Source organism: Sparus aurata, chromosome 18 (genome assembly GCF_900880675.1).
Source record: "Sparus aurata chromosome 18, fSpaAur1.1, whole genome shotgun sequence".
Taxonomy (NCBI): Eukaryota; Metazoa; Chordata; class Actinopteri; order Spariformes; family Sparidae; genus Sparus; species Sparus aurata.
In genome coordinates this window covers 32,339,806-32,364,427 of record NC_044204.1, presented here as the reverse complement: position 1 = coordinate 32,364,427, position 24,622 = coordinate 32,339,806, and the positions used below count along the sequence as shown (strand labels likewise).

General features: G+C 41.1%; 1 protein-coding gene across 7 annotated transcripts in view; it reads left to right on the top strand.

The window, feature by feature from the left end:
• Positions 1–24,622, top strand: part of atp8a1 (ATPase phospholipid transporting 8A1) — a 118,493-nt gene that overhangs the window by 27,634 nt on the left and 66,237 nt on the right. For 3 of the 7 annotated variants that reach the window (XR_003981468.1, XM_030396703.1, XM_030396699.1), the window contains exons 3-15: positions 1,494–1,593; positions 3,058–3,156; positions 8,545–8,590; positions 8,820–8,860; positions 11,829–11,902; positions 14,142–14,211; positions 14,342–14,469; positions 15,241–15,352; positions 15,932–16,097; positions 16,449–16,454; positions 19,829–19,956; positions 21,593–21,670; positions 21,782–21,870. Coding sequence is in view for 6 of the 7 variants with exons in the window: in XM_030396703.1 (XP_030252563.1) it covers positions 1,494–1,593; positions 3,058–3,156; positions 8,545–8,590; positions 8,820–8,860; positions 11,829–11,902; positions 14,142–14,211; positions 14,342–14,469; positions 15,241–15,352; positions 15,932–16,097; positions 16,449–16,454; positions 19,829–19,956; positions 21,593–21,670; positions 21,782–21,870 (1,137 nt within the window). In the remaining variant the exon portion in view is untranslated. Of the gene's footprint in view, positions 1–1,493; positions 1,594–3,057; positions 3,157–8,544; positions 8,591–8,819; positions 8,861–10,947; positions 11,022–11,828; positions 11,903–14,141; positions 14,212–14,341; positions 14,470–15,240; positions 15,353–15,931; positions 16,098–16,448; positions 16,455–19,828; positions 19,957–21,592; positions 21,671–21,781; positions 21,871–24,622 lie in introns of all 7 variants that reach the window. The other 4 variants (XM_030396704.1, XM_030396702.1, XM_030396700.1 and 1 more) reach the window with 3 other exon arrangements.

Here is a 24,622-nt window from a genome sequence, read left to right as displayed (position 1 = left end):
AGACTAAAGACTAGACTTTGTTGAATGGAAGAAAGCCGGTTCTTTGCTGACCCATGTTCTGACGAGGCTCTTCGTCAGGCTCCTCTGTGAGGCTGGTGTTACATTGTACTGCTGTCAGAACAATGCCTTGCTCTTACTCACTCGCCTCCACTCTGTCCCTCTCACTCACCATGAGCAGACTCATTGTACCAGGCGACCAGGACGACAGTGAATGTAAAGCTCTTTTTTCTTTTTTAACTCAATTCAGTGCTATTTTGCCGTTTCTTTACGTGCTCGTGGACCTGCTACGGGTTAAAACTGCTGATATATTTGTCGCATGTGATTCAGTGTAAGAGGAATAAAATTACCTCCATATGCCGAGCCCCCTTTAGATGAGTTCGAGGCTATACCCTGATATCCTGCTTATGTATGTCCAACGGCTTTTTTGCCCGCGTGAGTAAGCAAAGCATCGCCGGTGGCTGGGCATACATCACCGCGTGTATGTTCCCCCAAAGTTGCTGTTCTGACTGGCCCTTTAACATAGCTGTAAATCAGACTGCTGGAGGCCTGGACTCTCGACTCCACCAGCCTCGATATACCACCGTTACCATCAGACAACCCCCCTCCATCCCCACTGCAACACAGGCAACATAGCTCACGACTGCCAGGAGTTCTTTACACCCTCTGCAAGCTCCCTTCTTCCTCCTAATTATTCTTTACGATCATTGAGTCCACCGGGCTCCGCTGCTCATCAGTGTCACACACATAAACCTGTCTCTGCAACAGAAAGGACTTGAATGAATGGGTTGAGAAAAGTGACTGTTATCATACCATGTACATTTGCTTATCTACAGCAGTGGCTCCCAAACCTTTTCATCTCAAGGACCCCCTAAACACAAATGAGACCATGGACCCCAGTTTGATCGGGCTTTGTCTCAGGGTCCACCATCTGAAAAGAGTTTTACTATTAGATCTGTCTGTCTGTCCATCTGTCTGTCTGTCAGCCCATCTCTCTTTATTGTAGTAGTTGTATTCATTACTACGCTATTTTTTTGAGGCTACGCTTTTTTTTCAATATCAACTACAAACCTATTAAGTGTCATAATTGCATCTTTCATGGTTGTGTCAAGCTATCGTGTTGACAAAATCTGCCTACAGACATATGGCCAGACATACAGACGAACACCTTCTGAAATACTTCAAAACACTTTTGTGATCATTCCAGGACCACATTTTCCCATTATGACACACACACAAAACACACAAGGTGAAGCATTAACAGCTGATGCTGTCACAGTTGGTAATGAATGTGTAATATAATGATATTGGGATATTTTCTGAGACAGATAATACGTGACCCAAGTTATGCTCAGACCCATTTTTGTTCGCATTTTGAATGTCAATAGTGTAAAAACTACCACTCAGACGTTGTGAACTAACCATTTGTCTCCCTCTCTTTCTCCCGTCTCCCTCGTCCACCCGTGGCCTTGTCTGCTGCTCGATGTCGTCTTCAGCACGGCCAAATATAATGTCCTCACCTTCCTTCCCCGCTTCCTCTACTCGCAGTTCAGGAGGGCAGCCAATGCCTTCTTTCTCTTCATCGCGCTCTTGCAGGTAAGATGCAGCTGCAGTTTCTGTCACGCGGATTTTGAATACAACAGTTACTAACAAACTACCTTATAAATGTTAAATCACTGCTCATCTTAGCTGCAGTTTTAGCTTCAGTCCCATTAGTATGCAGGTGGCCTTCTTTTACTGTTTGCCATGACCTAGACATCATTTCAAAAGGTCATGTCTGTAATTCCATATACACACACACAGACAAGCTCATTCACACAAACACACACACGGGCACACACACATAGACACAGTACTTTATATAGACTGATAATGAATAATACATGTAATACTATGCGTTCCTCCTTTAAAAGGAAACTACAGTAGATTTGCCTGCAGGCTCACCACAGTATACTGCATATTACATGCCTTGGAAATGCATGGGGTGCTGTGGATGGCTGTATTCTAGCCTTCACTGCACCACTGCCTCTACACTGCAGTAAAGAAACTGTACACACTCAAATAGTCTGGCTGATGAGGAGCCACAAGTAGAAAAGCAGAGGTGATGTTTAGATATTTAGCAAGAAATCTGTACAAGAAATAAACTATACCTGGGCAGAGAGCCGTCGAGCTGATTATCATTTTTGTTGCTGCGTCCGCAGATCTTGGGGATACTGCCAATATTGTGATTGGTACATACTAGCAAAGACTAAGAAAGACTGAGCGAGTTTGCCTGTAAACTGTAGGTCAACATTGATCCCTCTTAAGAACAGTGAAAGCTTCAACTCCCAATCATTACTACACAGTTCAAAGGAGTCCATATATCAGGTGTTTAATGCTTTGCAGAAAACACTAAATAATCACAGAAGAAAGGCTGCGTTGAACTCGATCCCGTCTTTACCTACGCTCGTGATGACAGACCGGCCTTCGTTAATGAGTGCTCCGAGGATGGGAAAGGGCTCTATCCGGTGACCTTGAAGTATCTGCTTTGAAAAGCAGCCAGTGTGAATCTTCATTACCTGCCCTGTCGATGCTGCGACCTTGAATAAAACATCTATGCAGATGAGGGAGATGAGAGATCTATTTCGTTCAAGTTTCCTTCGAGCAGTTTAGCAGCGGCCGTCTCCTGTGGCTCTCTCTCGGCTTTAATTACGCCGGTATTTGACTATTAATTTTGAAGCACTTAAAATAGCCCAATAGTTAGACGTTCAGAGGCAGGGAGAGCAAGAAGAAAGTGCCAAGAAAAGTTGTTTGTGCCGGGAGTACCTCCTTTAAGTTTCCTCAGTCCATAACCCTTTGACACTATTCATAACAACAGATCCTGTGCATAAAATGTCCACAACTCTCAATCTAATGTTATGTAAAACCTCGGCGTGGTGGGCGAGTTTGGTGTAGTGGAAGTACTTCTTTTGCCTTATTTTGAGCCATGAAAGCACCCAGAAATTGATAAGTCAGCTTCTGCAATATTCTGAAAAAAAACTCGCCAAGTGACTTAATTTTCCCTTCTTGTGTTTCTTTTAGCAAATCCCAGATGTGTCTCCCACTGGTCGCTGGACCACTCTGGTGCCGCTGCTCTTCATCCTGGTGGTGGCTGCTGTCAAAGAGTTCATTGAAGATCTGGTAAGACTCGTATCTGTTATGATTTGATTCTTCTTGGTGTTTGTTTCACTCTTGTTTTCTCTCTTTCAGCGTGAAAGAGACTTTGATTTGATTTTTTAAAACCAGTAGGACCTTTCATTACTCCGAGTGTCAGCCTATACTAGCTTTGTGGCTGAAATAGAGCTGGTCACTGCCACTGATTTACTGAATAGATTCCAATTGAGAGGGTCCCAATTCAATTTGATTACAAGTACTGAAAGAACTGGTGCTGTAAATTGTACAAGGAACCCTCTAACCTGGTGCATTATCAATTATATTAATGTTTGCATTCAAGATAGGATTAAATGGTCTCAGAGATTTGTCGGTGAAATCTGCCTATGGAGCGATGAATAGGATGTTGTTACGATTTCAGTATCAACAAAGCAACAACAACCTTTATGGCCATTCGAGTGTAGATTTCTGTGTTCAAGTGCACTTGAATGCACCATGAAGTCTCTGTGCTGTGTGTGAAGCTCTGACGCAGACAGACAGCAGAGGACAGAAACAGCGTAAATGACACCGAAAGGCGGTAGAGACTCTTAGAAGAGTTTTTAATCCCATGACTGGTTTCTTACAAACATTTATCCATATCCACTGTGCTGGACAGCCTGTAGAGATTTACTCACCAAAATGGAAAATCTACCTGTATTTGGCACTCGGCTGATGTTTTTCTGAATCCTAACAGGCGTCCACATGAAAGGCATATATTAGAAGATCAGTCTCTAGATTTCATGAATCAATAGCGGATCGTCCAAATGAAGATTGATTTGAATCAGGAATTTAAACCCAGCCCTTAGCTTAAATATATACAGTGTGTTACAGAAGTGTTTGTCGTGTGGTTTCTTTAAGGCGCACACGTCAGCAGAACCCTGATTAAAAAATCACAAAGTCAGCGATCATAAAAATGCAATCAACAAACTTTTGAATGCCCAATTTAAAACAACCTTTGCATCCCAGCTACCATATCATGTTCCTCATTGACTGCAGACAGTATGGACACAGATACATCGGCTCTATATAGTGTTGTGTCGTGCACAGTGTTTGCTTTGCGCCTCCGATGTTTGCAGAAGTTGTAGGCTCAGTTTGCCTGCACAGAATACAGGAAGTCCGTTTCATCCATCCAGTAAAAAGAGTTAATAAAAATCAAGAAACAAAGTTGCGTTCTCTGGAAAGCTTACTCCTTTGTTAATGTAGGTCTATAGTTGAATTGATGTATCTTAACATGAAGGGACTGTCCCCTTTTCTTTTTTATCACCCTTTTTCTTTCTTTTGTTTTGTCTCGCACTGTACAGTGTGTCCTCTGAGTGCTGAACTGTGCAGCAGCGAGGAGGCATTGATGTTCATATGACCGCAGCAGGATACTCCCCAACATATAGACACACCATCAGACATACTCACACGCACAGACACACACACACACACACACACACTTTCATTCTGAGGTCACAGCTGTGCCTACTGCACCCACAGTACTCGTTCAGTCAATTAACCTAGATACTGAATGCTCATGCACAAAGACAGTTATATCTAACAAAACAAAACAACTGTCTTGCCCTCGAGCGAGTCTGAACTGTTGAACAGATGCTTGCAAGAAGGTTATGCAAGTTATTCAGAATGAATCATTTTGTTTTGGTTCAATCTTTTTATTCTGTGACTTCTTGTTTTGCCGGGAAGTGAAAGGCTTCAAAATATGTTTACACCGTGTTCGCAAGTAATCCACTCAAGTCCGTCCGAACTAAGTGAGGGGAATGTAGCATTCTACTGTATTGCAGTGACCCTGCAATGCGATCCTCTGTGCAGGTCCCAGTGGACAGATACTATTAGCTTCTATCTCGTGCTGAAGGGACCAGCGCAGCAGTTTTCCTCTTGGCCTGTTGTTAAAAACATGGGAACGGAGTGGTGATGACTCCGTCTTTATTGCTGAAGGTCACCTGCACACACGTCTGTTCCCTGTACTGCGCTGTCCCTCACGAGTTGACCTGACAGGGCAACATCGACCTTCTAACTTCATGAATCATGCACTATGGACACACACTGCACAGCACGTGTCTTACCTTGTGGCTCTTTGTTCTGAGAGGTTTCTCATCAACTATCTTCCAGCCTAAACTGTTTCAAACTGAAATGTGATACTTCGAGGCTTCGCTAGTCACTATTTGATTCGATTATGATGCCCCTAACGATTCTCAGTGCATCTTATTGTGTGAAATGGTATCACATTCTTAATGTTTTTTCATCAATTGATACATGTGGTTCTTTCAAAAATCAGACTACAGCAGTCTACAAGATAGAAAACTGCATCTATTCAATATCAGCATCAACGATTATCACGATAATGAAAATAAATATGCTAAAATGATTTATCCTCCCATCCTGCCAGTATCTATATGACTAATGTCAATATGTTAACACTACAAAAACACTTATTAACATTAACCCGTCTGTAGTGCATTACAAAGGTGCAGTAATCTACAACAATATCGTTTGTACATAGCAGCTCTCAGACGACATTTTCTGAATGTGGCAAACATGACAAACATGACTCTGCTGCACACACCTCTCTCAGATTTTGACGGCAAAGTTGACAGTGCCTCCTCAGTTCTTGGCTGATTAGCTGGGCTCGCTTTACTCTTCATAGCTGCAGACGTTAACTCAGGGTGAAAATGGCTGTCGTCGTTCCTAAGTTCTGAGGCAGATTCTATGTATTTTGTCCTGTTAGCACTCCCAAGTAAGTTGATAACACTGGAGATGTGGCCAGATGTGTACTTTGAAAATTCTGGGTCCTTTTTTTCTGCTGCTCTCTGGCTTCCTCTGACAAATCTACCAACATATGAAAACAGTAGTAGCTCAATATCACCGATAATTGAATGCAAGAGAGCGACTTTTAGACTCTTTTGTCCAGCCGTCATTAGTATGCTCTGTATTTATCCTGATTATGTTCTGTCACTGCATTGATTTAAAATCTTCCACGTACGCATCGCAGTACATCCTAGAATCATCTTAGAGGAAAATGTAAACTGTGACTCACAGGCTGCCGTGTATTTAATGTGTGCTACAGTACACATTAAATCAGTAACACTGTTTCCAGACAAACCGAAAACAAAAATAGAAGTGGTTGAAATAACTTTGTTTTTGCCCTTGTGTGGTCCGACCTCCTCCACTGCTGCTCGCTGTCTCATTAGGTTTATGTTGAAGCCATATTAGCAGGTTAATCAAGGTAACATTGCAGATGCTCTTCCCTTTTTATCTTTCGCCGCTTTCATTTTTTTCCCCCCTCGATGGCTGAAGTCTACAGAGGCCTGATACTGCAGTATTTACGCATAACCTCTGTGAGCTACTTGCCCTCCGCCGCACCGTGATTACACACATCATCTAAATACATCTCCTTTTCTCCATGTCCATCGGGACAGAGGGAGCGAGAGAGGTAGGACACAGGGAGAGAATATGAGAAAGGCGAAATGCAGGAAAAGTTGTGAGGTAACTGATACAAATACAATATTTCTCTCCTACTATAGTGCTATGAATAGAGGAGGGTCTGCACAAGCAGAAGAGATTGTGTGGATGAATGAAATTAGCTGACAGCACTTGCACAGAGGATGATGAATGAGGTTTGTAAAGGTCTCTGCTAGCAAACTTTTTCTGGGCATGGTGTAGCTGGGAGAAGGCTGAAGCCACGTGACACAGACTGCCTATTCATTAGACACTGCAGCATGTTTCACTGTCGATATATTAAACACATTTGATTCAGTTGGAGCCTGTAATAGAGCCGGATAGAGGACGGCAGAGTGGAAAAGGAGAGGATGTATATAAGAAACAGATGCACCGGAATATAAAATTAAAGAGAGAGGGACTTAAACATTTTAAAATGGTTATTCTTCTGGTGGACTATATGATTCAGGCTTTGATAGGACATGCTAATAGCAGCTGTAGCATCAGACGGATGTTACTTTTAGCTCGAGAAATCTGGGCAAGGAGAGTGATCACCTCTCCTCCATCAGCCACTGTGTTTTGGTGCAGTTCACCTTCAGCTGCTCTGGTCTCTCAGTGAGCAGCCAGAAGACTTTTCTGTCTCCTTAAATGTACAGTACAGCGAGCCAAATTACCCCCAAATGAATTCAATTGAATTAGAATTACCCTAAATGAGAATGGATCTTCAAAGTAAACAGATTATTAGCCGGGACTTGAGTGGATCTGTCCTCTCCTCCTCGCTAATCAAGCACAGCACACGTTGCTTTTAGCGGCTACAGTTGAAAACACAGTGATTGTTTATATGAGACGGACTCAGCAACACGTTATTACTCAGTGTGATGCTTGTTGACAAGCTGTCCCTTGGAATCAGCTGTTGAAGTCACAGTTGATCGCATGACTGTTCAGCAGACAAGAGGGACATGAGAGGAGCTTCTACTGCTCATTGTACTTTGATGTGGTCACATACAGCACTGAGCCAAGTCCTATAAAGAGGCTGCTTTAATTTAAGATACCAGTAGGGCTGGGCAATGTATTGATATTATGTCTTTATGATAATATGAGACCGCATATCGTCTCAGATGTTGGATATGATTGTATTACGATACGGTATAACTGTCATCCTTTACTCCTTTCAAAGGCTGCATTTTCTGCACGTACCAGAACGCTCCTCTTGTTCCAACAGTTATCACTAATATTGTCACAGTATCAAGTTATTTGATCGAGAACATTGTGATATTTGATTTATTGGCTGACCCATGTGACTCACACTCAGTGGCCAACAGTTTGGTGACCTTTTGAAGGGAACAGGAACAGTGTGCAGATTCTGCTTGTTGCCGTGATGTCTCTGTTTGAAGAACACAGATTTCAAGGGTTTTTCCAATACAGTGGTTTGATTTCAGCATCAACATTACCAAGAGTAGGGGACTTCGTATCGGGGGCACCAGTGCAAAAACTCACGAGGAGCTAGTGGCGAAAGGCAATACGAGTCTGCGTTGTGAAGGTTGTACAGTAACAGCCCTTGTGAGACTAATCTCTTATACTACAGTCAGTGCAAAGGTGTAATCTTTCTCCAGATTGTAACTGCAGACTCTGACAGGCTCACCTCTGTCCCTCTGTCTCACTGTAGTAAGTGTTGCTCAACAGTTTCAGCCTATTGAGACATTTCCTCATAAAAATCAGGGAAGTTTAGCCTCTTGTAATCCAGGATACTTTCTACAATTACTTTCTTTCCTCACTTGTTTTTCACACCTGTCACATAACCGTCTGTTTTTTAAGATTCTCCTTCAGGGCTTTACCAGGAACTTTTTCCTTTTTAATTGGTTTGGATTGTTAATTTCCATTAAATGTATAGTAGACAATAGAATATGTGTGAAATGTGAATGTTTTTTTCTTTTTTCCACACAGAAACGCCACAATGCTGACAGTGTTGTCAACAAAAAGGAATGTCAAGGTATTGGAAACCATTTTATTCATCAGGTTTTTGATTAGAAATCCAACATGTTGTTGGTTTTAGTAGAGAAGATAATACTATGTTTCGTGTGAAAGTATATAGGCCAGACTGAAAAATCCTGAATGCTAGTTTGTCAGGTGTTTCGTAAGAACTCTCTCTCATTGTCTGTTTATTTCCTCTTTCTCCTCTTTCCCCCCCCCCCCCCCCCCCCCCTCATTACTCACCACAGTATTGAGAAATGGTGCTTGGGAGATCGTGCACTGGGAGAAGGTATGTACCAAGAATGTATCACTAAAGGTCATTTTTCAAGCGGTTCACATTTTTTTCAAAATCCAGAACTGAAAGCAGATCATTCATTCGACCAATTAGAACATCTGTTGTGCTGTTGTCAGTCAGAGAAATCTCACACATGCTGCATACACAAACGCACACACACACACACACCCTCTGACCCCAGCCACTAATTAATCCAGCGTTTCCATGTGGACGGTCATTAGAAGGCGATGCTGGAGGACAAATAGAAGCTTCCTCTCTTCCTCTCCTAATGAAACAATGTTAGTACTGTGGCTGGAACAATTTGCCTAAAAGCAGAGGGTGTGGAGAAGAGAACACCAGTTAGCACAGACTTGAAACACGTTTCAGTATTGAGTAACACTGCCTCATCTGTCACATAAGCTGAATCTTTCTTCCCGCTCTCAGAGATATGAGTCAGACAAGAAGTACGAATTGATTTATTACATCAAGTATTGCTTTATTTGTTCCCGAGAGCTAAATTAAACAGCGTCTGTGTAATTATGTTGCCATCTCAACTGCTAGGCTGATCATTTCTCGAATGTGATATATTATAATGAATGCAAAATAGACAAATAGATCTTTACTGAAGCCGTATCCACATGTACACTGTATTTATTTTACAACTTGATCAAAAATGTGAACGATGTGGCTAAATTAGATTATGATATCTTCGTCTCTATTTGAAGACACACATGTATATTAGAATACAAAAATGAAGAGTATACAATCTGCTTCCCGTTTCCAGCCGCCACACATGCTCAGTGTGCGTTAATGGCCATGTGATATGTGCTGTCAGGTGTGTTATTATGGACGGAGATTATTTATGAGGTGGTGCTAAAACGCTCGACCGCACGCACACATCATACATTTACTTTAAAACCATGTTACAAAAAATACCTGTGTGCATGAGGACTAGGCTTTTGATGGCTGTGTGTGTCAGTTATTGCAGATCAATTACACACATTTAAGGCTCAGTACAGACGACATGCCAAAATACAACATAAACACAAATGCAGCATTGTAGATGATGAACATTGAGATTCAGGAGGTATTCAGGTTTCATTGAGGTTCAATGAAACTGCGTCCGAGTGATTGTGTCTTAAGTATTTATAAGAGTTTCTTTAACTGAGATGTTCACTAACAAAACGTTCGATTCAGGAGCCGACTTGTTTCCTGCAAAGGACAAAATCACTGTGTCTCTTGCTGGAATGTGACTTTCTCTTTTTCTTCTTCCTCTCTAAAGCGACTAGCTTTAAATAATTGATGCTTTTTACATCTTCATCATGCATATTGTAAAAGCAGCTTCTCTCCAAAAATTCTGTTTGGTTCCAACTAGAAACTGTTTCAGGGCAGCTTGGAAAAAAAACAAAATGATGAGTAGTTCTTGAGTTACAGTTAAATCTGCATTGTTGTGGAGCAGAACTGTATTGTTATGGTTGCTGCATTTTATTTTGTCCCTTTTTTAATCAATGTAGAAAACAGAATGTATTGATCATTTACTAAATGTGTCACTCACATGGTAATTGTGAAGTGAAATGATAAACCACGACGGGTCCGAACTACTTACCATCTTTTTCTTCATGACATTGTGTCAGACGACAATAACTAATAATGGCCTTGTCTTTATTTTGATTTAATTGGGCAGCATTTGTTCCGTTGTCACTATTATTGATCAGAAGTAATTTTGAATTCATCATTTTGTAATAAATATCTTTTTAAATTTAACTGTCAGTGGCTAAAAAATGACATTAAATTAGGTAGAACAACAACTTTGTGCAGCCACGAGGAGCTTTTTTCCCTGTTTTTATGAAAATGTTGATAAATGTTTTTTCTTCTGAAGTTGTTGAGTGATGAAATATGTTTATGCAGTTCAGCAGTAGAGGAAAGGAGACTCCAGATGTTTCTCCAGTGTGTCTTCACATCAGTATTGTCTTATTCACACTGCTTTAATGTTCTTACCTTTTTCTTTCTTGCCAGCTGTAAATTTTTACCCCTGACATCTCATGTTTTCATTAGTGCTGTTTTATAGGCTGTGCACACCAGTAACCCGTTTATTTTCACAGGTTGAGGTGGGCGATATTTTTAGAATAAATGGCAGTGATTTCGTTCCTGCGGACGCTGTCCTTTTATCGTCCAGGTACAGGAGTCCAACCTGCTGCCAGACTGTGGGAACGTCTTCCTCCCTTTCTTTCTTTTTGCTCTCTCTCAAGTCTCCCTAAAGAAGCGATGGTTAGATAATACACAGACGCATGTCGTCAAAGTGACAAAAAAATCCTGCAAAATCGGAATTGATAATTGTCTTTAATAATCCGTCACTTTGTGATGCTGTGAATCATGTTGTGACAACCATCATTTCTCTGGGTGGGACAGTTGTAATGTGATTTTGGATAAGAACTGATGAGTCATGTCAACATAAACCTGCCTACCTCCTTCACCTTTTCACAAAACCATTTGGACCCGCTGTGGATGGGGCTTATATCAATTCTGTAACTCTATTTTTAGAATATTCAAATTTATCACAAATTTTATTCACATTTCTCTAAAAATACAGACTGAAAAGTGTGATTTTCTCTTCTATTGGCACAGTAAATATATGGATATATTTTTCATGTAAAACCTAGCACCTCTGACGTGATGATTCTATCATCAACTCTCCAGTGTCTGTTTTTCTGAATGGTTTTGTGAAAAGGAGAACAGATGAACAACCACACCCTCCTCTGATCACACAGGACTGATCATTGTGCTCTGCTCATCTCCCTGAAACTGAAACAGTTGTCTCTCTCCCCCTTATGTGTTTGCTGTTTGTCTGTCTGTCTGTGTTTTCTTTTTCATCCTCTCCATCCCTCCTTTTTTTCTCATCCTCTCCTCTCCTGCCCGCCCTGTGCGAACAACTGCCACACTCCCTCTCTCTCGCCCCCTGCTGGTTCGTGGTTGGTAATATCAGGTGGCTGTTGGGGAAGTAGTCAGAGCTGCAAACGGGGATCACCTCCCGGCTGACCTCGTCATTCTGTCCTCCAGGTCAGGAAACAAGCAACACTACCAACAAAACAGCGGTGGGAGAGATAGGGGCTGTGTGTAACGACATGAGTCAGAAATATTTTATTTTGCACACTTGCGGAAGGAAGCGCATGTGATTATTCAGGCGCACAGTCAGTGAACTCCATGCTCCCTTCCCTTTTTTTCTACTCTTCTTCTATATTGTGGTTTGGCAGCCATAATACTGGCCGTTTATACAGTCATGTTATTATGCTGTATTTTGTACAACATCTCAACAAGTGCAGTGGACCCTTTTCAATGTTTGGCTGAAACCTTTAACACCGCGTAGAGTGAATGTAGTTGTCTAATATTACATCATGAGGCAAATTGCTCCTTTACTTCAGATGTGACTATACTGTATAATCTTGCCCTCGCATGGCTTGTACGGCACCCTGAATGCAACGTTTGATGTGACAGTTTGCATGCAGTCACGTCCCAAGATCTAAAGTCGAGAAGCATCTTGGAATTTAACTTTTGCTGACTTTCCACAACGTGTGATGCCATTTAAACGGGACTACGTGTAGTTCACTAACTCACAATCAGTATTATAGCGCCAAGTGTTAGAATTCACTTTCTGGCCGTGATGGCAGCAGACTCCGGCTCATTGCCATGAAACAAAGCTCTCATTTGATGTGCTAATAGCAGCGGATTCCAAACCTCTCATCGATTGTGGTCGGGCTTCAGTGTCCAGATCTCTTTTTGATTTTCGCCTCCACCCTGTGTGTGTTTGGACCGGCCTTCAGTATGAATAAATCACTCCATTAAAAGAGAAGCTAACCAGGGACCCGGCTCACCTTAAGCACCGGCATGCTCTAACTCTTTGTCCCAGTGCCCAGAGTCTGTCAGAGGCCCATTTGTCTGCACTGTTTGTTGTGCTCGGCATGCCTGCTTGCCTGTATCACCCTCCTTTGGTGTTCTCTCTGTCGCTCTCTGTCTCTATGCAGTGTATTTAAGCTTCACCTGAAAGACGGTTTAACTCTGGGTTAGCAGCAAACAAAGATGTGATGTCTGTCTCGAGGATATTTACTGTACATTAAACTGGTAACTTCCACTCGGAGAAAGTTGTTTGTGTTCCCGAGTGGCTTTAAGACTGACACGCAGCATCTTTGTTTGCGGTGATCTAGTGTAATTGTTGTGCTGTAGACCCTCTTGAATCAGAGTTAGCTTATAAATAATTAAAATTGGTTTGAAATGTATAGTGACTACGCTTACATGCACAAAATATTTTGGTTTTTGCCTTTATTCCGAAGGAGACAATATTCCTCGTAAGCTGGTTTACTTGGCCAATGAAAGTTAATATTTCCGTTTATGTTTTCGATTAACAGGCCTTCACGTGTAGTTTATCATGTCAACAGATGGAAAATTGAAATGAAAAACAGTTGTTGTTTGGGCCATTTTATTGCTTCTGTGCATCAAAATTAGATTTTCTTTTCTTTCCACTCTTTTCCAGTCGGGTAGCAGACTCTTTCGAACGTACGAGCACCGTCTCCTTTTGTCATTCCTTCAACCACCTTCTTGTAGAGGACACCACTGGATGTTCCGGGGTGTTATGATTTAAATTTTAAATCGCAAACTGATCGACACGAGTCTTCAGTCAAAATCAAATACTGTATCGTTGACCACAATAGCAAAATCGTCAGTACCGACAATCAAAACGAATCGAATAGTGACCTTAAAATCGACACCCCTAGTGCATATTAAAAAATACTGTTGATATCCAAGTCTTTCAGTTTAAAGAACAGGCGTGTCTCTTTCTATGCGTCTCTACTCCGGCCTTGCAAACTGTTCTGTAGGTGGTTTGTGTCCGATGCGTCTATGACATGACAAGAACTGAGAACAGGCAAGAGGCCACAAATTACAATAAAAAGCTCAGAAGGGGGAAAAAAAAAAGAAAGAAGCTCCTTAAACCCAAATAATATCCAACATGTCTTAACTGGAAAATACAACATTTATACATCAAATACAAATGATTATGCTATTTACAGGACCTGTATCAAATTCAGAATATTGTCACGTTTGGAATAATAGTGGAATATTAGTGTGCATGTAAATGTAGTGAGAAAAAGTTCATGATAAATACCCTTTTCTCATTGGTATACCATATATATAATTATAATCATATCATAGATAATGAACATCTAAGGTTAGTTAGACTGTAGCTTATGATTGAACAGGAGTTTATAACTACCTCAAGTGTTCATATCCTCTTCCTCCACAACAGTGAACCACAGGGAATGTGCTACATTGAAACATCTAACTTGGACGGAGAAACAAACCTTAAAATCAGACAGGTGAATTACTTGTATTCTCTCCTTATTCTTCTTTATACTGCACATACAATGAGAAATAAGAGAAATCTTCTGCAAATAAAAAAATAGAAATACCGACACAACTGTAATGCTGCTGTAACTACATCAACAGGGTCTCCAAGTGACTGCAGACATAAAGGACATCGACAGTCTGATGCGTCTCTCTGGGCGGATGGAGTGCGAGAGCCCAAACCGCCATCTGTACGAGTTTGTGGGGAACATCCGCCTGGACAGACGCAGGTGGGTTTATCTCCCTTCCTCTTACCCACTAAACAGCCACGAGCAGTGCCAATATCAGTATGAATTTAACATTTCTGCTGAATAAATGAAATCACCTGCTTCAGTTTTATTCAGTTTAATATTTGGAGGCTTTGTCTTCGTAAGGAAAATGCGTTATACGCGGCACGCCTGCTTTTAAGATTTCATGGCTTGATTCCAGGAGTTTGGAACATTAAAGCTCTCCTGAATAAACACTATTACCCGGAGCAAGTTTATTGTTTAATGGGCTGTATTTCAAATTGATGGAAGTAATTTCTTTATCTATTATTCAGCTTTACCAGAACACAACTTAAGATATCAAGTTCAGAATGTTTCAACTTGTGGTTTGAAACTTATATTTATTAGAAACAGATCCTTTACTGCTGGCTGTGTTTATCAATATTATTGACGTGAACAAGTCTTTTACACCATCACAACATACTAATGACCTTGTTTGTGCTGTTGTGTGATGTCTATGTAGTAAAAGACATGTTAGAATAGATTACTCAGTGTTGTACTATTGGTTATTGGGTATTCTTAACAATGGCATATTTATCAATAAGTAATTGCAAAGTGTTAAGTTGAATCAGTGTTTGTATGTAAGGTCAACATGTATTGATTGGTACAGCAGATATTGGAAGGAATGTAGTTAACCGATGGTCTGAAAAGTTTAGTTTAGAGACCTTTTCAGCCCATTATTCTGCAGCGACAGTGTGAAGTATGAACTTATGGAACTGATGTTTCTCACTACAGTACGATACCACTGGGTCCCGACCAGATCTTACTGAGAGGAGCCCAGCTGAGGAACACTCAGTGGGTGCACGGCGTGGTCGTCTACACTGGACACGACACGAAGCTCATGCAGGTAGATCATATTTACAAAGTGTTTGGACGATATTATTTCTTAAAGAAGCTCGGTCTTCTGGTCACACTTCTAATCTAAAACCATATTTTCTTAATAGTTTTACAAATGTTGTGCTGTTTTACGTTCTTATGTAATTAGCTCTGTGTAGCCAACAAACAACAGTAAACTAATTAGAACATGTCAGGCTGCATGTGTGTCAAGTAAGCTTTTATATTAGATTTTAATCTTCAGATATAAGCAGCTTGTTACAGGTTTTTATTCACCCTGAACATGTTTTACATTGCTGTTGTTTTCAGAGCACCGAAAGACTATGGACTAATTTCCCAGTTGATTAAACTTTGACATGTCTGCTATTCTAATAGCAAGAAAACACTAAAAACAAACATTGAATTGAGCGCAGTTTAATCTGTAAAATATGTTCATTAACGAAAATACTTTTGACCAACTAGTATTTCAGCTGCTTGTTAGTGAGGGTAGCAACATTAATCGACCAGCCGATGAATCATGCTCATCCCTGAAGAGAACATCGTCACCGGCCATAGTTTTTTGACCACATCTGTCTCGTCACGTGTTACCCAGAATTCCACTCGGCCTCCTCTGAAGCTGTCCAACGTGGAGCGGATCACCAACTTTCAGATCCTGGTGCTGTTTGGCTGCCTGCTGGCCATCTCTCTGGTCTGCTCCATCGGCCAAACTATCTGGAAGTACCAGTATGGCAACGATGCCTGGTACATGGACCTCAACTGTAAGAGTCCCGACAGCCCACGCTGCTCCTCTAATATTCCACATATTTTGTCTCACTTGTCCATATCAGCTTATTTCTTTGTCATTTTAAGTTCCTAAATGCTGGTATGTGTCGTGTCGTTTTTTACGTTGCCTCAGTTAAACTATGTTTCGCATTACAAGTGAAATATGTGGCAATGTGGGAATAAGTGAATTCCCTGTTAACTGTGAAGAGACAGCTGTGACATGCATAGATGTGTTGTGAATGAGTGAAAAAGAAATGGTTGAATATCACTGCGCTGCTGTACTTTTTTGTTCCTTTCTAATGTTCTGTTTGATTTTGTTGTTTTCTTTGTTGTCGTTTTTTTAACAGCTCCAGGTAACAACCATTTAAAAGCCTTGGCCATCCGTGAATGACCCTCCCTTACTAACCCCTTACTGAAGCTCTGCCTTTGCTAAGCAAATGAAGCCCCCTACCCTCGCCCCCTATATGGTTGCCCTACTTTGTATGGGCCCATGCCATGGACAAGCACATACCAGGGATCCAACAATAGGTTTTTCCCCTCCAGCTCTCTTATACCTTCTTCTAGTTATTTTCAGTGCCTGATGCAAACAGTGTCTCACTTTTCCTCCATTTTTTTTTTTTTGTGCCACGTTGAACACTTTGCAGTTTCCAAGCTTCAGACCCTCATCTTATTTTTGTTCTCCAGAAAAAAAATGAATCGCAGCATTTTACTTTGACTGCCAGGGAGATGATGTCGTACTCAGGACGTTTTTTCATAGCGGGAGGCTTGTACGCGTTTATTGCTCGGGCACGACATGTGGTGCAACCCGAGGGGCAAGAGCTGACATTTTCTAAATGCCTCCGCCCCCTTCCTTCCTTGTGTGGATTTTACAAAGGACAGGCAGAGAGGGGAGGGAGCGGGAGAGGTGAAAACCTGTTTAGTCTTCATTTGTCGTCTCAAGCTATTATAGAAAATACCTCTTTTTCTTAAGCTCCTATCATAGACAATAACTCACAACAAAAAGAATTCTGAGCTGCTCGGTGTTTGTGACAGATGGTCGGGTGTGATGAAGCTCTGAACCTGGTATGCAAAGTGGTTATCGTGGCACTCTGGCCATTACTCTGTACCCTGATAGGCCTGTGTAGGAGAGGTTGTGCCCTGGTCAATTCAATCCTGCACTACGACTTACACTGTCCCTTTCTATGAAATGTTGAATTGGCTTTCTTTTGACTTCCTAAGAGTTTCTATATTGTCCTCAGTGGCATTTAGACCCACATCTAAAAGACTCTACATCACACCAACGAGGGGAGTGTAAGTCATAAAGCAGGCGTCCATCTTGAGACTGATTGTACTTCCATAAGGAGTTGTTGAGACTCTGTCCAGTGCATATTGTCCAACCTGTGACAAAAGAGAGAGGTGGGGAGAGTGTCAAATCCTAAACATCCCATTTTCTTACATCACTATATTCTCCTAAATTACTGCAATTTCACTCGCCTACCAACATTTGGAAGTTAACTGCACACAAGAACAGAAGAGTAAGTGTTAGCCCACCACGCGTCACGCAGGCTCATATGACACAGAAGCCTGTCACGCATGACCGGTGAGCAATGAATTTGACTTTGACCCACTGCAGAATGCTGACACAGATCATCCCGGACATTAAGCCTACACATTGTGACAACTTTATGCAGATTGAGAGCAGAAATGAAAAGTCATTTATTATGCATTCATTCACCTGCTACAGATTATTCAGTTGGCACCGCCTAGGTAGTCGTGCATTTATCACCATAAAATTGTGCTTATGCTGACACTGGTTTTCTCACCCATAAAAAAAAAAAAAAAAGGAAAAGAAATGGAACTCCAACAATTTACAGCTCATCTATTGTGACAAATTATTAGAAATGAGGACTGAACAATTAACTGATAAAAAGTGTGAACAAACAGCATTAAATACAAGTAACATTGCTGAAATATACTCAATTACAAGTAAAACTACTCACGTTAGAGTAATACTAAAGTAAAAGTACAAAGTCCAGTGTATTCGTTGCTTTTTAGTTGTTTATGTTTGATCTTCAGTCTAAATTACTCCCAACTCCTGCTCTGTTCTACTCAGTGCTCACAGTTACATCTCCAAACCTGAGCCTGCTGCACAGTGTTCTGTAGTTTTGTCTGTATGTCAGGATTTTCATTGACCTCTTTGTGATTCGATAGCCTTATTGGCTACAAAAATGCAGATGGAAGGTTCAGATATTAGTTCAAATTGTACTTAGTGTTCAGAATAAAATTGCAGACGTTGAAAAACACCCCAAATATAACTTCATTACAGTAATTTCAGTAGATGTAATTAGTTTCTTCCACCCCTGTGTGTTTGTTTGACAAAGATGCCAATATCCCCTAATCATGATTTTATTAGTTTTTGAATAAACAAAAAAGGTCGATAGTGAAAATTAAAATGGTGACTCAGAAATGTACATTCCCGTTACTTATGACTCATATCGCGATTGTAATATTTGTAGGTTCTGCCGTGGCCCGACAGTCCTCTTTAATTCAATCAAGCCTAACGCAATATCGACCTTTATAGCCCTACATCACTCTAAATGTGAAACCACCAAGAACTACTTAACCCTAATTTAAGATCTCCAGATGTGCATCAGCCAAACATGAGGACAACAACACTCCTTACTCTCCGCTGTGTTGTGGAAAAATAATCTCACAATGTTAAAGATACTGAGAACATCTTACATTCATGTTATTACATTACAGCAACACATATTTAAGAGAAGGCATCAGGTCTGTTTCTGCACTTGTGTGACTTGTGCATGTCTTGGTTTGCTCTGGTTTGACTTTTGATTCTCTCTGCTGATCCAACACGGCACCACTCCTTCACACGATAGCAGACAATCTTGCACAGCATCACATAACAAGCTGGCTACTAGGAATGAGTGAAACGAGGTGATGTAGCGATGGACATTAACATCCAAACTTCTTCCGCTGGCATAATCCACCCCCTCTTTTCCACTCGTTGTTGGTTGAGAATGTGCTATGGACTGAATTCTCCCTCCTTTGTCTTGAGAGCATCCAATACGTTTGTCTTCCTCCCCACTTCTGATTAAGTACTCCCTCCTTTATGTGTTGTTGTACCAGTAGCAGTAGCTTCCATTCCGCCACTTTCTTTGTGCCATCCAGTTTTTGTTTTGTTTCGCAATGTCATTGGGGAAGGGCTGTCCCTCTCAACCGCAATGCTAAGATCAAGGCTTGGGTTGAGGAAGGTAACATTTGCACCTGCTGCAAGCTGAGGAAAGGTAAATCACATCCCTCCTGTTTTCATGTTTGGTGTCAGTGGGGTTGATCATTGCCAGTTGTTTGGGGCTTTTTGGGGGGACCAGCATCATTCTGCATAGTGCTTTGTGGAATTCATTGCCTGGATCATGCTGGATGCCAAGGCTGCTGCTGTGACACTAATGACATTTGAGATACTTCAGTCCCTGTTCGCTACTTTGAATCTTTGGGACATTAAATTGGACTGTTAATCGGTCGAGTCGTAAGAGGATGAGGTTGGGTGGAAGAAATGGTTAATTCCAGCTAATGCACAACGTTATCCCAAAACAGTCTCTGGATTGGGATAATGTTGGTCATTGGCTGGAAGTAGCTTTGGGCATTTTCATTTAACTAACTGAGATTTGTTGACCAGCACTTATGAGTCTCCTGTGTATTACTTCCCTTTTGTCCTAAATTCGTCCCCTGACAGATGGCGGGGCGGCTAACTTTGGCCTCAACTTCCTCACCTTCATCATCCTGTTCAACAACCTGATCCCCATCAGTCTCCTGGTCACACTGGAGGTTATCAAGTTCATCCAAGCCTTTTTCATCAACTGGGTGAGCTGAAGCCGCAGTCTGTAATCTATCTGAACTAAACTCCGACGTTTCATTGACAGGTGTGACTGTGACTTGAAAGAAAAAGAAGAGATTCAAAAAGAGATTCACTTGTGTTGTTCGATTTTAAAGCAGGGTTACTACCGATGGCCAATCATTATTTCACATTTTTGTAATTAGAAAATAATTTTCATAACCTGAAGTTAAGAAAACATAGTGAGGAAAGATGGATGATTTGATATTCCATGTCCTTCCTCTTGTTCTTCTCCATGTTCTTCTTCTTCTTTGCTGTTTATTGTTGGATCGTAAACCACCTTTTAGCTGCAACAACCAGCGACTGTATCAGAGTTTGTAAATGCAGTGCTTTATAAGTCAATAAAAGCAATGCCTGCTCAGGCCTGTGAGAGCTGACCAATCAGAGCAGTTTAAGCTTTTCAGGAGTTGGGCCTTAAAGAGACAGGCAGAGGGTGAATAGAGCTTCTGCAGCAACATCGACAGTATGAGAAAAATTATGGGAACATTAAAGGATATAAACATTTTCTAGTTGCATAATATGGGACCTTTAAATGTGTGTGTTATGCATATATGTAAACATGCATTACAAAGCAGAGCACATGTATACTACACGTATGTTTTGCAGGCTGTGAACACGAGAAAATGTTTGGAGTGCAGGTAATTGCTACATAAACAAAGTGAGATGGGTGTTGACTGTTTCGACATAGTGCAGTTGCTATAGTCTTTAATGATATAATGTTTTAAAAGCAACAATCGATCAAATGACAACTTGTATGTGAAGGGAGTTGCTCAAAGTGCTGAACCAACAGAGAATTGTCACCCCACTCTGGGCTTTCCCTCCTTCTGCATCTTTTATTTTTGTTTTATGGGTCGCAGTTGAACTGTTATGATTGACTCTCTCACCGCTGAGATGCTTTCCATCTTAGGCATCTGTTTTTCCCGCAAAATACTACCTATATACTACCAGATATATGAACATAGTGAAGCATTTCGCTGCTAAAGAGCTGGATATTTCCAGAGTGGAGCAGGTAGAGACCAAAACAGAATTGCACTGCCCCAAAGTGGCCAGAAAATTATTAGAGTTTCAGAAACTGGGTATCAACATTGAACTATAACAATTAATTATTAATGGTGTACAGATAACAAGGTTAGCATCATGCACATAAGTATTTATAAGGAATCAAAATATGCATATAAATCTGTAAAGACCACTGAAACCTAGTTGACATGAAACATTCGAGCGAGCACCTTGAATATTGTGCTGCTACACACTTAGCAAGTAGGTCAACTCAAATATCTTGGCAGAGGAATCGCACTGTTTCTTTTGCCCGAAGTTATTCTGAGCCCTTAAATTCATTAAATTTTAAAATGAAAATCCAAGCAAGGAATTTTTAGCAACATTTAGGGCAGTTCTCAGTTGGCCTCTCTTCCTGCTGCCCCAGTTGGTTCAGTGTTTTCAGGAGGAAAACCAGACCAAGACTGAGAAGGGCCTCACTGAAATACTGTCTTTTGTTCTATTTATATTTTGGGGATTTTATTTTTACTGTTTGTTCGTTCTAATTGTTTCCAAAACTTTTGTTTCTTTAATGAAGTCATACTTACAGCTCTCTGTGATTGGTTGCAGGACACTGACATGCTCTATGAGCCCACAAACACTCCTGCCATGGCTCGCACCTCCAATCTGAATGAAGAGTTGGGCCAGGTAAACACTTCAAATGATACCTTGCATTTCTCCAACACTTATTTAAAAGATCAATCTCTCCTTCAAGATAAAACGTAGACCCATGAAATATTATTCTTTCTTTTTCTACAGGTAAAATACATTTTCTCTGACAAGACGGGGACCCTGACCTGCAATGTGATGCAGTTTAAGAAGTGCACCATCGCTGGTGTAGCCTATGGGTAAGTTTCGTCTTACTCCCCCGCCTTTATTCTCCCCGCTCCCCCCCTACTGCACCCTCTGCTGTCACCTCCCCCCATCACCATCGTTAAATGCAGAGTGTGCATCATGGTACATCTGGCGTTTCTCTCTCCTCCCTCGCCTTCTCATTAGCAGCTGCATCAGTGCTCCTCTCGACATAAACTATAAATAAAAGGCAGACAGACTTTTTCAAGCAGAGGCGCTTTACTCTCTCCTTCGCAGGCTTTCGTCCATCGTTTGTCACGTTGGAGGTGAAAACTGGCTTATACATCTCACTGTCTTCTCTTGACAATATCTCCACACAACGAAATTGGTAACAAACAGAATCTCCTGTAAACATTTAGTCAAAGTTCGCAGTGAGTGTACAAAAAATACTTTCCCCTTCACTCTTAAAAAAAAGTGTATGCTGTCACATTTTAACTTTTCATAAAATGAGCCCTCAGTGTTTTCTCCCCCTGAATGTTCTCATTTCATTTTAGTGCACAGACAATTAGCCCCAGTGGATGCAAAACAAGTGGGAGAGCGGAGTGTCTTTACAGAACCACAGCAAGTGCAGGCGTGACAGAACATGATTAATCCCATTAGGATTCAATTAAAAGCATGATTGATGAAGTGCAGGCTGAAGGACAAAAGAAAGTATTTTATCTGGAGTTCTCTGTGCCGCAGCTCTCATTATGCTGTGATTGCAGTGAGCACACCCCAACTTCTCATTGTTAATCCCCGGGTTAATGATATAAAGTCATTTTAAGTAGCAATAATGTACATGTTGATGATGTAATACCTCTAAGATCAACGCTGATATATATATATATATATTTTTTTTTTCAAAAACAATTGCTGCAGGTTAAAGGCAGGGGTGTTGTTTTGGCTCTTTTCCTTTTTAATGGTTATTAAATTGGGTCAAGCCTGCTGGTCGTCAGAGACAGACACTCCCTGCAAAGATTGAAGTTAGGCGGCTGCCTCTCTCTGTCCTTCATCTCAAGCAGAGATGTTTTCCTTTGATTCTCTGAAACGAGGACTCCCTCTTATGCAACTGATAAATATGGATGAGTGTTTCATATCAGGAGAGAAAGTCAGGTTCTAATGAGGCGAGGCTGTTTTGATGATGCTTTTATTTGGCCTGCTCTTCTGTTTGTTCTTCTGGGTTTCCAAAATAAGAGTTGGGAGGGTTAGATTGAGAAACTGTTTATAGTACAGTTCATTGTTCTGTATTCATAATACACCAGACAATAACAATATTAACTGCATCAGTAATGTAAGACATTTAATCCTACTGGGATTACTTGTCCCCACTGAATAGATAATGGAATCATTTTCTTTAATTTAAACACAAATTGGACATACAGTCTAAACACAGCTGATTGTACAGCTGATTACATTGTATTGAGTGTTGATGATCTGACCATGAAAATATAGTTTATCTCAAGATTTCACAAGAAATTTCAGAAAATTCTCAAAGAGCATCAAAGATATAATATGTAACATTTTCAAATCAAAATATCTTAAAACGACGAGACCTTTGTGATATACTTTATGTATATAGAAATGTCTTAAGTTTACTCAAGGTGACGGTGCGGTTCATTTGATGTTCTGTTGCTAAAACATCCGATGATGTGAGAGACTGTGGAAGGATGCCGGCCAACGTGGTTCAGCGTCACATGAATGAAGCATCTGTAAACATTCCTGCTGGAGTCACGTCACGTAGATTTTCAGCGGCAATGATGGTTATTTTACAATAACGACAACTCCCATGAAGCCTTCTGTTTGTTTCTTTTTTGATTGAGTGTTCCCTAGTGGAAAAAAATACATACTGCAATTTAATGCAGGTACTGTACGGCTTGGCAAGCCTGAAACTGCAAGCACAGTTCACGCCTCCCGTTTTCCTGCCTGCTGTGTCCTCTCGTTCCTTCTCATCATAGTCCTGAATAAAGCTGCTGTAAATAGCCTCCATACTGTATGCCTGTCTTCACACTGACTGACTGGCTGTGTTCATCCCCAGTCTGGTGTCCAATCGTGTTTGCTGGTAGACTGCTGAGCCCAGTGGAACTGAGCCCTGTTGCCTGCGGTGACCCCCATCCGCTAATCGGGCCACTTAGCTCCACAGCTAACTGTGCTACTTGTCAATGGCAGCTAGTCGCCATAGCCAAAGGCAGCTACAGCATAATGTATAGTGAGCTGTCCAGGATAGTTTCAGAGCTACCTTTGAATCCTGGCCATTTCTAACAAATCACACGTGAAATGATGTGAATAAAAATTACATGAAACATTCCATATTTTGACACAGATTAATGAGCGTGCATCTGCACAGCGTTTACTCTGTGGCTTGACTTGTAATTTGGTGCCGGCACATGCACACAAAGCCTCCCTGACACTGCCGCCTGCATGTGTTCCTCACCACAAATTAAGTGCTGCTGTAATTAATAAAGCCAACCCCAAGGGTCTAGACATTAATTAATTCCACTGGATTGGAGTCCAAATCTCAAGGAGAGATACTGTTTAGGTTAGAAAGGCTCCAAGAATCCTCTAGAGTTTTATTAGTTTGGAGTAGAGTGGATACATATTTTTTTTAGATGTACTCAAGTGACAAAAAGCAGGACAAACACGTTTTGATATGCTGTTTTAATTGTGGGCGATTTGTCATCACAAAGTGTCACCCAGTAGATATGTTCATTGGACACCGTTGTTCTATATTCCTGACACTATCATTAACCCATATGCAGATGGATTGGTTTG